General features: G+C 37.4%; 1 protein-coding gene across 3 annotated transcripts in view; it reads left to right on the forward strand.

The window, feature by feature from the left end:
- The window catches only part of DGKB (diacylglycerol kinase beta), a 305,929-nt gene that overhangs the window by 220,949 nt on the left and 70,236 nt on the right, over nt 1–14,744 (forward strand). For all 3 annotated transcript variants that reach the window (XM_060782155.2, XM_060782153.2, XM_060782156.2), the window contains one exon: nt 13,109–13,199. In XM_060782155.2, the coding sequence (XP_060638138.2) occupies nt 13,109–13,199 (91 nt within the window). The remainder of the gene's footprint in view (nt 1–13,108; nt 13,200–14,744) is intronic.

Consider the following 14,744-nt stretch of genomic DNA (forward strand, 5'->3'; position numbering starts at 1 on the left):
AGGAAATTTTACTTTCCATACCTTTGTTATATCTTTATGTGAATGGGCAAGAAGATATATATAGAGAGAGGTTTTGAGGGGAGTCAATGTTTTTCTTTTCATGCATAGCATGTGTACATTAGTTTTATGCATTGCATTGTCCATAAAAACAAACGTTGGTAATTGTGACTGCTCATTCTCAGAAATATGTATACATACACCAGCTGCTTATAGAACTGTCAAGCTGAGAAAGTAAGCAAAACTGCTGAGAAAAATAGAAGTGTGTGTTTAAGAAAAGCATCTAAGTAATCAAATGCAAAGAACATCAAGGAGGAGGATATTTTGTCCGCATTACATTTCTTCCTCATGTCTAGCATTTTCCCCCACCATGTGGATCAAATTTTCCCTAAGACACTAATAAGCATCTTACTGTGATTATGAATACTGGCATTTGCTTTTGAAGATAAAGCATCATGGATCAGAAAGTCTGTTCAGTTAAGCGGGAAGTCTCTTGTAAATTATTATCATTCAGATATCACACTGCTGTGTAATTGCTGGTTTTGTACCAGGTGCTGGTTTTATCCCAGGTGCTTGAGGTTAACCTCTTGTTAATTTATGCCATTGCAGAATATCACATTTATATAACTCTGATAAAGCATATTACCTTTGGGGCATTTAACAAAGCAGCCCTTGTTCCCTGATGTGTGTCAGGATAACACAGGTGCATCATTAGATATTTATTCCCATATTCATCTTTATTGTAAAGAAGCATTCTAACTATCAGTGCATCATTTTTATTAATAGATAAGATCGATAAATCATAACAGAGTCTTCACTGAGAGGGCATATCATTGTTTAGGAAAACAAGACATGAATGAGAAGCATATGGGCAATGACCAAATGATGGTTTAATGCTAGGGAAACAGCTACTGAAATAAAATAGGTTGGAATATATATGAATGGGTTCTGCAAATTGGTCAATGAAATGCAACATTATGTATGAGAGTTTCCTTTTTTGTTATATCCTTGATATTATAAACCTCACAATAGCAGCTCTCTTCATATTTTTTTAATCTGCTTTCAGTTTTATAACTCATATAGAGTTTTACCTTATGGGGAAAAAAACCAAATAAAATTATAAGAGCCATAAGATTGAAGCCTAACTATCTGGACTCCGTTAAAATCAGCAACTGAAATTAGTCATAACTAATTTAAGTGCTAAGTACTTCAATGGAAAATGAGTTTAATGACCCTATGAGATGGTGGATGTTTGGCAGTACACGCCAGTTCAACTATAGTTTTTAGCCACAGAGCCCGCCAGCTCCCATCCCATGATGTAGAGGAACTTCCAGTGAGCTCCGTGGCTAAACTGCAGTAGAAGTGGTATATACGGCCGAAAAACCACCACCTGATTGGGTCGTTAAACTCACTTAGTTCCTACTAAAGTACTTGGCACTTAAGTTAGTTATGACTAATTTCAGTTGCTGGTTATAACAGAGTTCTGATTAGGTTGGTTCCAATCTTATGACTCATAATTTTATTTGGGTTCTTTCCCCATAAGGTATTAATCTATATCAGTGGTACTCAACCTGTGGGTACCCAGGTGTTTTGGCCTACAACTCCCAGAAATCCCAGCCAGTTTACCAGCTGTTAAGATTTCTGGGAATTGAAGGCCAAAACATCTGGGGACCCACAGGTTGAGGACCACTGTTCTATATGATTTATAAAACTGAAAGCAGTTTTTTTAAAAAAAAAATGCCATGAGGCTTCCTTTGTTGCACCAGCAACAATGGGGGAAAGTCAGGTTGCTGACGCTTCCCACTGTGAGATGGGCCATGAATTGTGGCAATTCCAGCAGGCAGTATGATAAGGTTGTGAATCTGGATCCAGCCATAAATGTCTTAACGTGGTAAGACACAGAGTTGAACCTCCACAGCAGCATAAAAGAAATCAACATGACATTAAGTCTATTCATGAAAGTCATAGTTGGGGAATCAAGCTATTAATTCTGTTTTGTGAAAATCCAGCCACGTTCTCTGCCATATGTTTGCCAGACTTGTTACAGTTGTTAGCAATAATGTTATAGTTTGTTTATATCCCATATATCCCTATTTCTTGCTCACCACATCAAGAACATAAGCAAGATATTTAGTAGCTTACTGACCTTAAAGATTTATAGTGATGGGCTTTGAAACATGTAGGTTCCAAGTTTTCCAGAAGTGGAATTTTAACCTTTATATAGAAAGTGAATACCTCTGACTTGCCATTCCAAAGGTTAGTTATTGGAAATAAAAAATGGCAAAACCGAGCCTATTATAAATCTTTCTACAGACATATAAAATTCTTCTGGGTATGCATTACCACTGACCATTTCCTTATCTTTTTATATGATTCATTATAAAACAGAATAGGGATTATATGATAGCCAAGACAGAACAAAAAAGAAAAGAAGAACATTATAAAAGTCATACAATCTTATTAATATATATTATATGCCACAATGAAATCATTTTACCTAAGTACAAAATTACCTGGGTAATAGATTTATGAGCAATGAGAAATGGTTGGCTGTTTTAAATGAGAAGTATTATGTTATAACATTCATTAAAATGAACAATCAGTTATCCATATTATCTAAATATTTGTTGTGTCTAGCTCTGGAGACATTATTTTGTTTTGTTTTCATTTTTGAAAAGTTGCCAAAATTATTTTTATTGGAGGCAAGATAATCTATGCACTTTTCCTGTAAACTCAGTGGATAATTTGAAAGCCGTTCAGTCTGGATTATCAATTGTTGGTTTATTGTAGAGCCTTGAGGATGATGTAAATAATTTTTCACACTTTATTACTTTACTAGTTATTGGGGGTGGTGATAAAGAATTGCTTGTAGATGTATTTTTTCACTCAGAGTTGCGTTACTTCATGGACTTCTAGTACAGGTATTTTTATTTCTTTTCCCCTGTTGGAATAAATCTAGTGAGTTGAAAATAAATCATGTTTAAAATAAGATACATTGTGAAAAGCAAATATTGTTGCAGAAAAAAGAATCCACTTTGGATGAAATTTTCATGGTTTAGGCGTAACGGTGAATATCGTTTAAATACAGATATTATAGGGATACTGATGAAAACTCAACAATAGGTGAATTAGTCTACTTTAAGTCTTTTAGGTTGCTGATGTTTACTCATGAAATGATACCTTCTCACCTTTTCTTATTTGTTTATTCATTTGACACGTATCCCACTTTTTTCCTGAATTGACATTTAATACAATATGAAATATCAAACTTTTAAAGTCATTAAGTCATACATTTAATGAAAATACTATTTTTAAAATACTAAGATTTAAACAATTAAAACATTTAGGATACATATTACACTTTACAGCATTTCACTTTACCTTGGCCAGTAGAATACCTGCTTAAACTAGAAATCCTTTACCTGCTGATGAAAAGACAGCAGACAAAAGGTGGCTTGCCTTATAAATATTTTCACTACTAATTTTATTGACACCCTTTCTTTTAACTTGATTGCCATCAAGGAGAAAGGTGGAATATTATTTAAATAAATAAATACTGAATGTCAACTTGCTGTTTTTATATGTTTTATGTCATAAGTGTCCCTATTTAAATATATTTTCCTTCAAAAATATGCATTTTGTCTCACTCTTTAAGCCGAGAAGTGCATCTGAACATTTCAAAAATGGGAAAGATGGTGAATAACAAAATTTTAATTCACAGATTAATTCAGGATATGCAAATCAGAATCCACAAAGATTGAATTTTTTACTTATCTTTGCTAAAGCACTGAGAGCTCCAGTATGAAAAATGAGAAGATTGAATGTTAACCTTTTCCCCTAAAGCAGACCAATTTTTAAATGGTATCCCTGAACTGATAAAATTCTAGAATATTCAGATTTCTGATGATAATGAATTTTGGAATGAATATTCCTATCTATCTCCGTGAAAATACTGGTGAGTTTAACCAGAGCATAGCCATTTATTTATTTTACTCCTCAAACCTTGAATCAAAGTTCCCAGTACAGTTTCCAAAATCTGACATATTGTGTACATGTGACTAATATAGTTTGGGTCATTGGGATTGTTGACATGTCCACTGCACTATGGTATATCATGATAGCCCACTCCTCTCACCCTAGATAAAGGGAACTGTATGCAGCTTTGTAACTCTGTCTTTGGACTGTTCCATGCTTCAGACTATTGATAACAAGCCTATCCACTGGCTAGGGAATCTTTTCATTGAAGGTAGCACTCAAGTTTTCAGATGTAGAGATACATTTAAACCAAATAAAATGAATAAATTCTAAAAATCAAATGAAGCTAAGGTGTACACTTATTGTGTACAACACACACTACATTTCATCATCAGTTTCTGCATTTTAATGTATCAATATCAAACATGTTCTTTTTATATACTTTCAAATCCATGGAAGTTATACCCATGAATGTCAAGGACCAACTGTACTTCCTCTAAATTGGGGCCTTTGTAATTATGTTCTATTCTTTGTGTTGGTTGCTTTTAACATCATAAGAACTCTCAGCTTACGAATTGAAAAATGAATGCTAGTGGACAGCCAAAGAGATTTAAAGATGGGCTGAAATCTTACTTTAAAAAATGTGGCATAAACTGGTAATAAACTGAGAACTGAGAATCCCTGGCCCTACACCATTCTAACTAGAGGTCAGCTGTTACCAACAGTGCTATGGATTTTGAAAAGGCACGAATAAAAAGCGAAAGGGAGAAATCTGCCAAGAGGAAGGCACGTCAAGCAATCCCTTGTTGAGACCACTTCCCATCTGGAAATTGATGTAATCACAGCGATAGACCATGCCAATCCAGAATAGGTCTCTTACGGACCCATCACCAAGACTATACTTCTGGAAGATAATCATACTCTGTCACAAGGAATCACCTATGATGATGATGTATGGCTGTTAACATCAAAATATTTAGGTTTTTTTTTTAAAAAATGTGTTATACTTGTACAATTGTCAAGATTCTTCTGTTCATAAACTGTAACTAAATTCATTATTATGCCTTTTAAAAGTTTGAATGTGCACACTTTGATGCATTGCTCACATGCTCATCTGATGTATAATAAAACATTTATTATTTCCATATTTAGACTGAGCAATTTCTCTGATAATATGCTATCTAATTGCTTAATCAGAAAGGTTATATAAAATAGTTTTAACAGTAGGGGGCTTTTTAATTAACATCATAATGCAAAGCTGCACCACAGCCTATTTTTGTATTGATAACCAAAGCGGCTTAATTTTACCCAAAGTAACTGAAATGACATGAAACTTGGCTGACTGCAACTCTTGGAAGTTTTTTTTTCATGTTAAAAGAGCTAACTACTGATAAAATAATGCTGATTTGCTTGAATGATCAAACAGATTTATCTGCTGTGATGTAAGGAGGACCTGCAGAATCTCAAAATGGGAGTGAAATAACAGGGATGAGAAATTCTGAAGAAACTATAAGGATATCATAGAAAAAGGCTTAGATGGACCAGAACTACCTCCATTGGACCACTGGTCCATCTAGACAGGCACAATCAGTATTGACTAGCCAAATCTCTTCTGGGGTCCATGGATGACTTCTTTTTCCATCTCTCTCTGAGAAATGTCAGGGATCTTTTTCTGCAGAGATCTTTGCTTGCAAAGTGTATACTGAAGCACTGAACTTCACATGATATAAGGCAATCGTGGTTACTATTGCATCATCCCCATTTTTATTTACCACCAGCTATGCTCTCATTAGGGTTGTGGTGAGATAACTTCTGGAAAGCCCCATGTTCTTTGCTTCTTCCAGATAGAGTCTTCTGGTTTATATTCATTTAAATTGGAGATTACTATATATACTCATGTATTAATTGACCTCATGTATAAGCGGAGAGCAGGTTATGAGACCAAAATTATGGATTTTGATATGGACCATGGCTAAATTGAGGGTAGAATTCAGGGGATGTAACAAAAGATAGTTAACTGGAGCAAATTACGGTTTAAACAGCTCCACTGGCTGCCAATAAGTTTCTGGTCTTGGTTCAAGGTGCAGGTCATTACCTATAAAGCTCTAAACTATTTGGGATCTGCCTACCTTTGTGACCGCATCTTCCCTTATGAACCCACATGATCTCTAAGATCCTCTGGGGAGGCTCTTCTCTTGCTTCCACCTCTGTCTTAGGCATGGTTGGTGGGGATGAGAGAGAGGGCCTTGTCAGTGATGCCTCCCCCCCCCCAGCTCTGGAACTCCCTCCCCAGGGAGATCAGGCTAGCACCCTCTCTGTCCACTTTCCACAAGGACTTAAAGCTGTGGATGTTGCACTGTGCTTTTGACTAGGCAATTTCCTGAATAGCTGGCCCCAGTTAGGACTCAAAAATCTTGTCCTCACGCTTTACTATTGTTGCTATTGTTGTATCCAAACCTTTAATGACTAATTGTTCTTATCCTTATTGCTGCTATATGGTATGTGCACTTTACTCACTAGTTCAATCCTCTAGTGTTATTGCATCAGTCAATGAGATATTGAACTTTACTATTGGTTGTTGATTCTGATGTCCATTTTATATATTGCTTAATGTTGTTTTTATCTTGTTTTATCTTATTTTTGTTATTACTTTGTTGTTATGCATTTGAATGTGTTATGTTTTAACTGTATCATTGGGCTTTGCCCCAGGTAAGCCTTGGGGAGATGGAAACAGGGTATAAAAATAAAGTTGTTGTTGTTGATATTATTATTATTATTATTATTATTATTATTATTATTATTATTAAAGATGTAAAGGACAAAGCAAAGGGAGTGAAAGAACTTATTAAATTCCAGCAGGCATAACTTCATCCTGACCCACAGCAGACAGAGTACTGAAGATTGGGGATTCTTTTATGTTTTCCCAGGACAGATTAGCTTTTGCCACTTAGCCCAAGGGGGTGATTCCTTTTTCATAGGAGTTAAGGTAAGGTACTCACCCTAATCTGTGGATAAGTCAATTGGGTTTTTTAAATTCATTTTTGATTCATAATTCTAGACTTACATGTGAGTATATACAGTAACTTGTTTTCCTGCTTTTTCAATATAGTGGTTATGTTGAAATGGGTGTCTAATGTGGACAGCTGGGAATTTTTGGGGTACCTCCATATATTTAGTCATTTTATATGGTGCCCAAAATAGAGAGGACAGAGAAATAAAAGATGTTGCAGAGTTAAATTACACTGACACAACACAGTAGCATTATCTGGGAGAAATAAAAAGGAAATATATGAGAATTATCCAGAGAATAAAAAACATTCTATATGAAGCCAGATGAGAAGAACAGGCTATGACTGAAATGACCCTATCAACTGGTTACCTATTGTAGCTTAGTATAAAAGAACAATCCAAACTGACTGCCTGATACATTCAAAGAGGTCAAGAAGGAATACATAGGACATTGCTATCCCTCACATTCCATTGCCTTAAACACTAAATGCCATTATAGATTGGCAGCAGCACTTTGAGTTAGGCCTAGAAAATTGCTGAAAGCTAATGTGACTGTACTTCTTCAATAGTATTGTGGTTACAGTCAAAATTCCTGTTCCCCTATTAAGGAATTATTGAACTGAATTGAGAAATAGCCATATGTTCAATACCATTGCAGTAACTTAAACCAGGAGGTTCCTAAGAACGTATTTGGATCACTGAAGTAGGATGGCTCTACCCATGTAGGGTCATAATATGCATACGAATTGAAGCTGGTAGAAGGCATCCCATGCCACACAAGGCATCCCATGTGTCTAGCACAGTGGTTCTCAACCGTCGGTCTCCAGATGTTTTGGCCTTCAAGTCACAGAAATCCTAATGGCTGGTAAACTAGCTGGGATTTCTGGGAGTTGTAGGCCAAAACACCTGGGGACCCGCAGATTAAGAGCCACTGGTCTAGCAAAACAAAGATGAATCTACAGGCTTCCACAAATTCCAAACACTATACTGGAGGAAAGTATGAGCAACTTCAGTATGTCTGGGGACCATTTCCACTGCAGACAATACACCATCCCCTTGCCCTCAAACTTCAGTTGCAAACTACATGAAGTTCTTTAAAATATAACATGTTTCTTTAAATATGTATTGTCGAAGGCTTTCATGGCCGGAATCACTGGGTTGTTGTAGGTTTTTTCGGGCTGTATGGCCATGGTCTAGAGGCATTCTCTCCTGATGTTTCGCCTGCACTTTGGCAAGCATCCTCAGAGGTAGTGATGTCTGTTGGAACTAGTCAAAGGGATTTATATATCTGTGGCATGACCAGGGTGAGACAAAGGACTCTTCTCTGCTAGAGCTAAGTGTGAATGTTTCAACTGACCACCTTGATTAGCATACAATGGCCTGACTGCGCCTGGGGCAAACTTTTGTTGAGAGGTAATTAGATGTCCTTGTTTGTTTCCTCTCTGTTGTTGTGCTGTTGCAATTTTAGAGTTTTTTTAATACTGGTAGCCAGAATTTGTTTAATTTCCTGGTTTCCTCCTTTCTGTTAAAATTGTCCACATGCTTGTGTATTGCAATGGCTTCTCTGTGTAGTCTGACATGGTGGTTGTGAGAGTGGTCCAGCATTTCTGTGTTCTGATAAAATGCTGTGTCCAGGTTGGTTCATCAGGTGCTCTGCTATGGCTGATTTCTCTGGTTGAAGTAGTCTGCAGTGCCTTTCATATTCCTTGATTCGTGTTTGGGCACTGCGTTTGGTGGTCCCTATGTAGACTTGTCCACAGCTGCATAGTACACGGTAGACTCCTGCAGAAGCGAGAGGATCCCTCTTGTCCTTTGCTGAATGTAGCATTTGTTGGATTTTCTTGGTGGGTCTGTAGATAGTTTGTATGTTGTGTTTCCTCATCAACTTCCCTATGCGGTCAGTGGTTCCCTTGATGTATGGCAAGAACACTTTTTCTCTGGGAGGATCTTCATCTTTAATCTCGTGGCTTGTTCTTGGTCTTGCAGCTCTTCTGATGTCTGAGGTGGAGTCTCCATTGGCCTGTAGAGCCCAGTTGAGGTGGTTCAGTTCATCTTGGAGGAGGTGGGCTTCGCAGATTCTTTTTGCACGGTCTGCCAAGGCTTTAATGGTGCTTCTTTTTTTACTTGGGTGATGGTTGGAGTTTTTATGTAGATATCTATCTCTGTGTGTGGGTTTTCTGTAAACGCTGTTACCCAATTGTTGATCTAGTTTGCGGATGACTAGGACATCTAGAAAAGGCAGTCTTCCTTCCTTTACTTTTTCCATGGTGAACTGGATGTTTGGGTGGATACTGTTAAGATGGTCCCGGAACCCACTGAGTTCTTCTTCTCCGTGGCTCCAAATGGTGAAAGTGTCATCCACATATCTGAACCATATAGTGGGCTTTTTGGTTGCTGTTTCAAGGGCTCATTCTTGAAAGTGTTCCATGTAGAAATTAGCTATGACTGGGCTGAGAGGGCTCCCCATAGCTACTCCGTCTTTCTGTTCATAGAACTCTTTCTTTAAATAGTTTTTTCCCTAGTTTCCTATCTGAAAGATCATATATCCCTATATCAGTGGTTCTCAACTTGTGGGACCCCAGGTGATTTGGCCTACAACTCCCAGAAATTCCAGCCAGTTTACCAGCTGTTAGGATTTCTGGGAGTTGAAGGCCAAAACATCTGGAGACGAACAGATTGAGAACCATTGTCCTATATGAACCTCTCAAATTCTTCAGATTCCTTGCAGGGATCTCTCTCTTGGTCCTACCACCATAATAATCCCATCCAATTTGAAGATAAAAGAGACCCTTCTTTGGTGGCTGCTTCCAGGTTGTGGTTTCCCCTACCACAGAAGGCTAGGCTGCCCCCCGTGCTAGCTGTGCTATCCTTTCACTAGCACATAAATACTTTTTCTTCAAAGGTGATTTAAGCAATGAATTGCTTACAAAAAGTGTGTGTGCTCTATTTTTACCTCAACTGTTTTGTGTAGAAATGATTGGATGGAATTTTAATATGATAATTTGTTTCTTTATGTTTTAAGTTTTAATTAGCCCTTTTTATTTTATTACTTAGTTGTGTTTTACTATGGTTTTAGTTCATTTTTAAGCAGCCTTAAGTCTTTATGTTGGATGTAAAGCAAAATATTAGATAGACACAGATAGATAGATAGATAGATAGATAGATAGATAGTAAAACCAGAAACCCCTTTAGAACAAGCATTACTTGCTTGTTTCAAAGACTGCATTCTGTAATTTGTGGCCACCATTCTGGCACAATCTATGTTGCCAAATCTGCTTTAAAAGGAACACACTCTCTTCCAGAACAGTTTGGACTGCATTCATCCTCCTTGTCAAATACCTTACTGTTACAGTGCTGTGATTCCACTGGAACTGGCCTTTTCAATGTAACTTTATTATTTACAAATGTCTACATTTTAAAACCTAACCTGCATCCGCAAGATAATGTATATAAATGTGTGCCTTCTTCTGTTTAGTAAAAATACAGAAAACAATCTCACACCCAATTATTTTGTACTGGCTACTCAGAAGTCAGTGTAGTCATGACAGAATTGGAATCATTTTTATTTAAATGACAGTAACTAAAATATTCAGGTTTTCAAATACTCTATTCTTCTATCATGCATTTCAACATCAGCTAAAGATTTCTTTAAAAAATCAGTAGGATAGAACAATGGTTGCTTATTGCATACATCCTCGAATGAGAGAGACAATGACAACTCTATAACTCATTCCAAGGCTTGTGACCCATGCAAAATAGGTTCCATTGGCTGAAATCCAGAAAACACAAATCTCTGCTAGCATAGTGACACTGTTGTTTGAGGTGCTCCTTCTTTTCCACTCCATTTCCAGTTGTATGTTATGTGTATGTGTGGCATCATCCGCTTAGCTATCAGCTGGTCATGTACACTAGGATTATTGTGGTGGCCTTTGTGAACCAAAGGAAGAAAGAACAATCTCTGCCCCTTTTCCTTTGGTGCACAAGCATGTATCCAGGTGTCTCTGTAGGACAAAGATGAACCTTGAAAGCACTTTGGTTGCTGATGAGCATCTAAGGTAAAGAATATTTGGAAATGTCCAGAATGTCAACTGGTTATAGTAGGCATGCACAAACCTTTTTGCACTGGGGCCACCTTGTGGGCCCGGCTGCAATGGCTGGGCCAGGAGGGAGTGTAGGTGGGACCAGAAGAGGTGGGGTCATGGGCTGGAAGGGCCAGGATGGGACTGGGACCAGGACAGGGAAGGGCTGGGTCTGTCTCTAGGCAGTGGCATGTTTCTTTCACCAGCTCTTCTGGGTCCCAGGAAGGCAGCAGCCCACATTCCCAGTGCCCAGAGAAGGGAGAGGAACACCACTGTCAAGCACTCTTGGCAGCAGTGTGTTTCTCACCCCAGCTCTTCTCCAGGCCCCAGGAAGGCAGCAGCCTACCTTCCTCGGGCCTAGAGAAGGGAGAGAAGTACATTGCTGCCGAATGCTCTCTAGAGAGTGCTTGGCAGAAGCATGTGTCTACCTTGACCCTCCTCTCAGCATGAGGGCCTCTGCATCCGCATACTGAAGGGGAGGCCAAAGCAGATGGGGGCTGGAGCGAAGAGCCCAAAGGAGTCCATCCGGCCCACAGGGCTGGGTTTACCCATGCCTGGGTTATAGGCTTGGATGTAGGCAGCACACAACCCCCATATTGTAACAGCTCCATGGCTCCTAGTTTGTTTCCAGGCACAGTTCAGAGTGTTGGTTGTGACCAATAAAGCCCTATCAAAGCCCTAAGATATTCAGGTACTTCTCTCTATCCCAATACCTTTCTAGCCAGCTTTATTTTCTGAATTCTTTTACAGAAAATATAGACTAAATGCAAATCAAATGTTTAAGAGTGTTGAATGTGTCAACCACAGCCCGTAGTGTTGTATCACTACAGTCATGACTAGCTTCATGGTCATGGCTGTAGTGATGCATCACCGTTAGGCATGCTTGAAAAAGGTCTCATGAATCAGTATTAATAGAGGAGAGTGTTCAGTAACTTTCTTGCCAACCCCCTATGTTGAATTTTTACATTAAAGAGAAAATGGGGCAGATCGACAACCAACTGAACACATCGTTTGATGTAGTGCTGTCTTACAGAAGAATTGGTAGTCCATAAAACATACATTACAGTTTAAATATCCCTTATCCGGAAATCCAAAATGCTCCAAATCCAAAATTATCCACATGGGTGGCTAAAATAGTGGCTCCTCTGCTTTCCGGTGGTTCAAGATACACAAACTTTGATTCATGTCTAAAATTATCAAAATATTGTTTATAAAATTACATTTGGTCTAGGGATATGAGGTGTAAAGGAAATAAAACAATTTTTGTTTTTAGAATTGGGTTTAATCTTCAAGCTCCCTCATGTTTTTGCAAATTTTCCAAAATTCAAAAGAATCTGAACAAGAAAACACTTCTGATTCTAAGCATTTCAGATAAGAGATAATCAACCTGTAGTATGGCCTAGTAAGGCATTTCTGTCCAAACAACTCATTTTAAAGATATTCAATGTATTTTCCATTATTAAGAGACAATAGAATCAATTTTTCTCTTTTAAAATTTTTCACTTTTGTACTCCTTTTCTTTATAGTTGTTAGTGAATTCCAATTTCCTTTCCACAGAGCTGCCTTAAAGCCAGTTATTTGAAGAATACAAAATAAATGGAATGTTTCTATTTTCTCTGTTAATACCTGTCATAAAGAACAATGAGATATTAGCTTGGAGAAAGCTTTGTTTCCCCCACTTTCCCCCCACCTTGCTTTGTTATGATGGAAGAAATCTTTGGACAATATCTGAATTCAAATTACAAAGTCTAATACATAATATGGCACATAGTAAGTTTTCAAGACATGTCTCTGTTTAAGTGGCAATTGCCAAAAAACCCTAACAGTTACCTGTAATCCATCTCTGCTACAGGACTTTCCTGTTATAGCTGTAAGGGATATTATATCTCTTGACAGCCACATTTAATTTTTTGAAAATTATGAGCTCATCTATTTCAAACTGGATGTCAGATGTTATCATCCTTTATGATGGAAGTCAGGATGCTAACTTTTTTATTAAAAAAATGTTCAGATATTGATGTTACCTTTCTTTTTTGTCCATGTTTCAGAATGAAGAATAAATTTTGGTACTTTGAATTTGGCACTTCTGAAACTTTCTCAGCAACCTGCAAGAAGCTGCATGAATCTATAGAGATAGAAGTAAGAAACTTATTTTAAATTATTCTACCAAAAAGAAGGCTATGTATTAAGCTAAAGATATGAGATGTATCTTTAAATGTTACTTTAGGGAAGATCTTGTAAATGTGTGGGAAGGATGCCAAGTTCAAGGGACTCAGGTCCTACCTAAACACTTTTACTTATGAATTATAATCCTCCAAATGTAATTATTATTGTATGCTTTTCTTGTAACCTTGCACATTTGTCATCATAGTGATTAGTAAAAAAAAATTGGCAAGAAATTAGCCAGCTTCTCATCACGTTAGAGAATGAATACACCTTAAATCTGGTTTCTCCCCCCTGCAGAATTCTGGGGTTTTTAGTTTAGTGAGACTGTTAAAGGCTCCTTCCCAAACTACAAATTCCAGAATCCTGCAGGAGGCAGAAACCAGATTTAAAGTTGATTAATTCTCTAGTATGATGAGGTCCTTATTTATATTTTACTTGTACCATGCTGGTCTACTCATTTCTGAAGCCACAAAGTAGGTAGTAAGTGCAAAATCTAATACAGCTATCACAGTGAAATAACAAAATGCATGCTAAAACATCCCCTGCCCCCGCCCCAAAAAAGAGAAAGAAAGAAAAGAAACATTTGCACCCCTTAAAGAAGCCAACAGGGAAGTTACCAACGTTTATAAAGGGGGTTTATAAAGTTTATAAAGGGGGATCAAAATGGAAACAAATGATCAGAGGTATGAATTTGAAAAACCTATTTCAAAATTCTGAGTTTTCTAACCTTTAAAGCACAGTTCCTTAAAAAACTATTACCTTCCTGAACTAAAGGTTACAAAATGCATTTTTGGGAAAATCATTCATTAAATGACTTTTGTACAGTGGACTAGTTTGCCATTATGCATTTAAGGAAGGTAGAAAAGAACCTGACAGAGGAGCCAAAGGATTCCTGGAATCTTATTAATTGACCTGTGAAAAGGCTTGTATCAGGTGGGTTTTTTTTTCAGAGATGGAGCACTATTAAATATTTAACAGCAAAATATCTATTTAAAATTATAGTCACATACATTACAATCTAGTGGGGTCATCTTTGTGTTTATATACACAACAAAATTTGTTATATATTTATTTAAAATATTTTAATCCAATTTCTGAGACAAAAGGGTATCCAATGAGTTTGCATATAATAGATTTAAAAAGAACTAAGGGATGAACAGAACATGAACTAGTATGGTGTAGTGATTTGAATGACTCTGGATGCCAGGGTTCCAATTTCGAATCATCCATGGAAACCCACTGAGTGACCTTGCGCAAGTCACACACTCTCTATCTCATAGGAAAGCTAAGGGAAATCATCTGAATAAATTTGGCCAAGAAAATCCCACTATAGACTCAGTTTATGAAACTTAAAAGTTTCATAAATTGGAAATAACTTGAAGGCACACCGCAATATCAACATGGGCAGAAAGCGAAGGAAAGAAATGCTGATGGCTACTTCCCACCCCATCTTATTCTGCTTCAGCCTGTTAGAAATAGCTGCAACTGGTGACATTTGGGAGTGGGAGGTGTAGTCCT

This window comes from Anolis sagrei, chromosome 6, assembly GCF_037176765.1.
Source record: "Anolis sagrei isolate rAnoSag1 chromosome 6, rAnoSag1.mat, whole genome shotgun sequence".
Classification (NCBI taxonomy): domain Eukaryota; kingdom Metazoa; phylum Chordata; class Lepidosauria; order Squamata; family Dactyloidae; genus Anolis; species Anolis sagrei.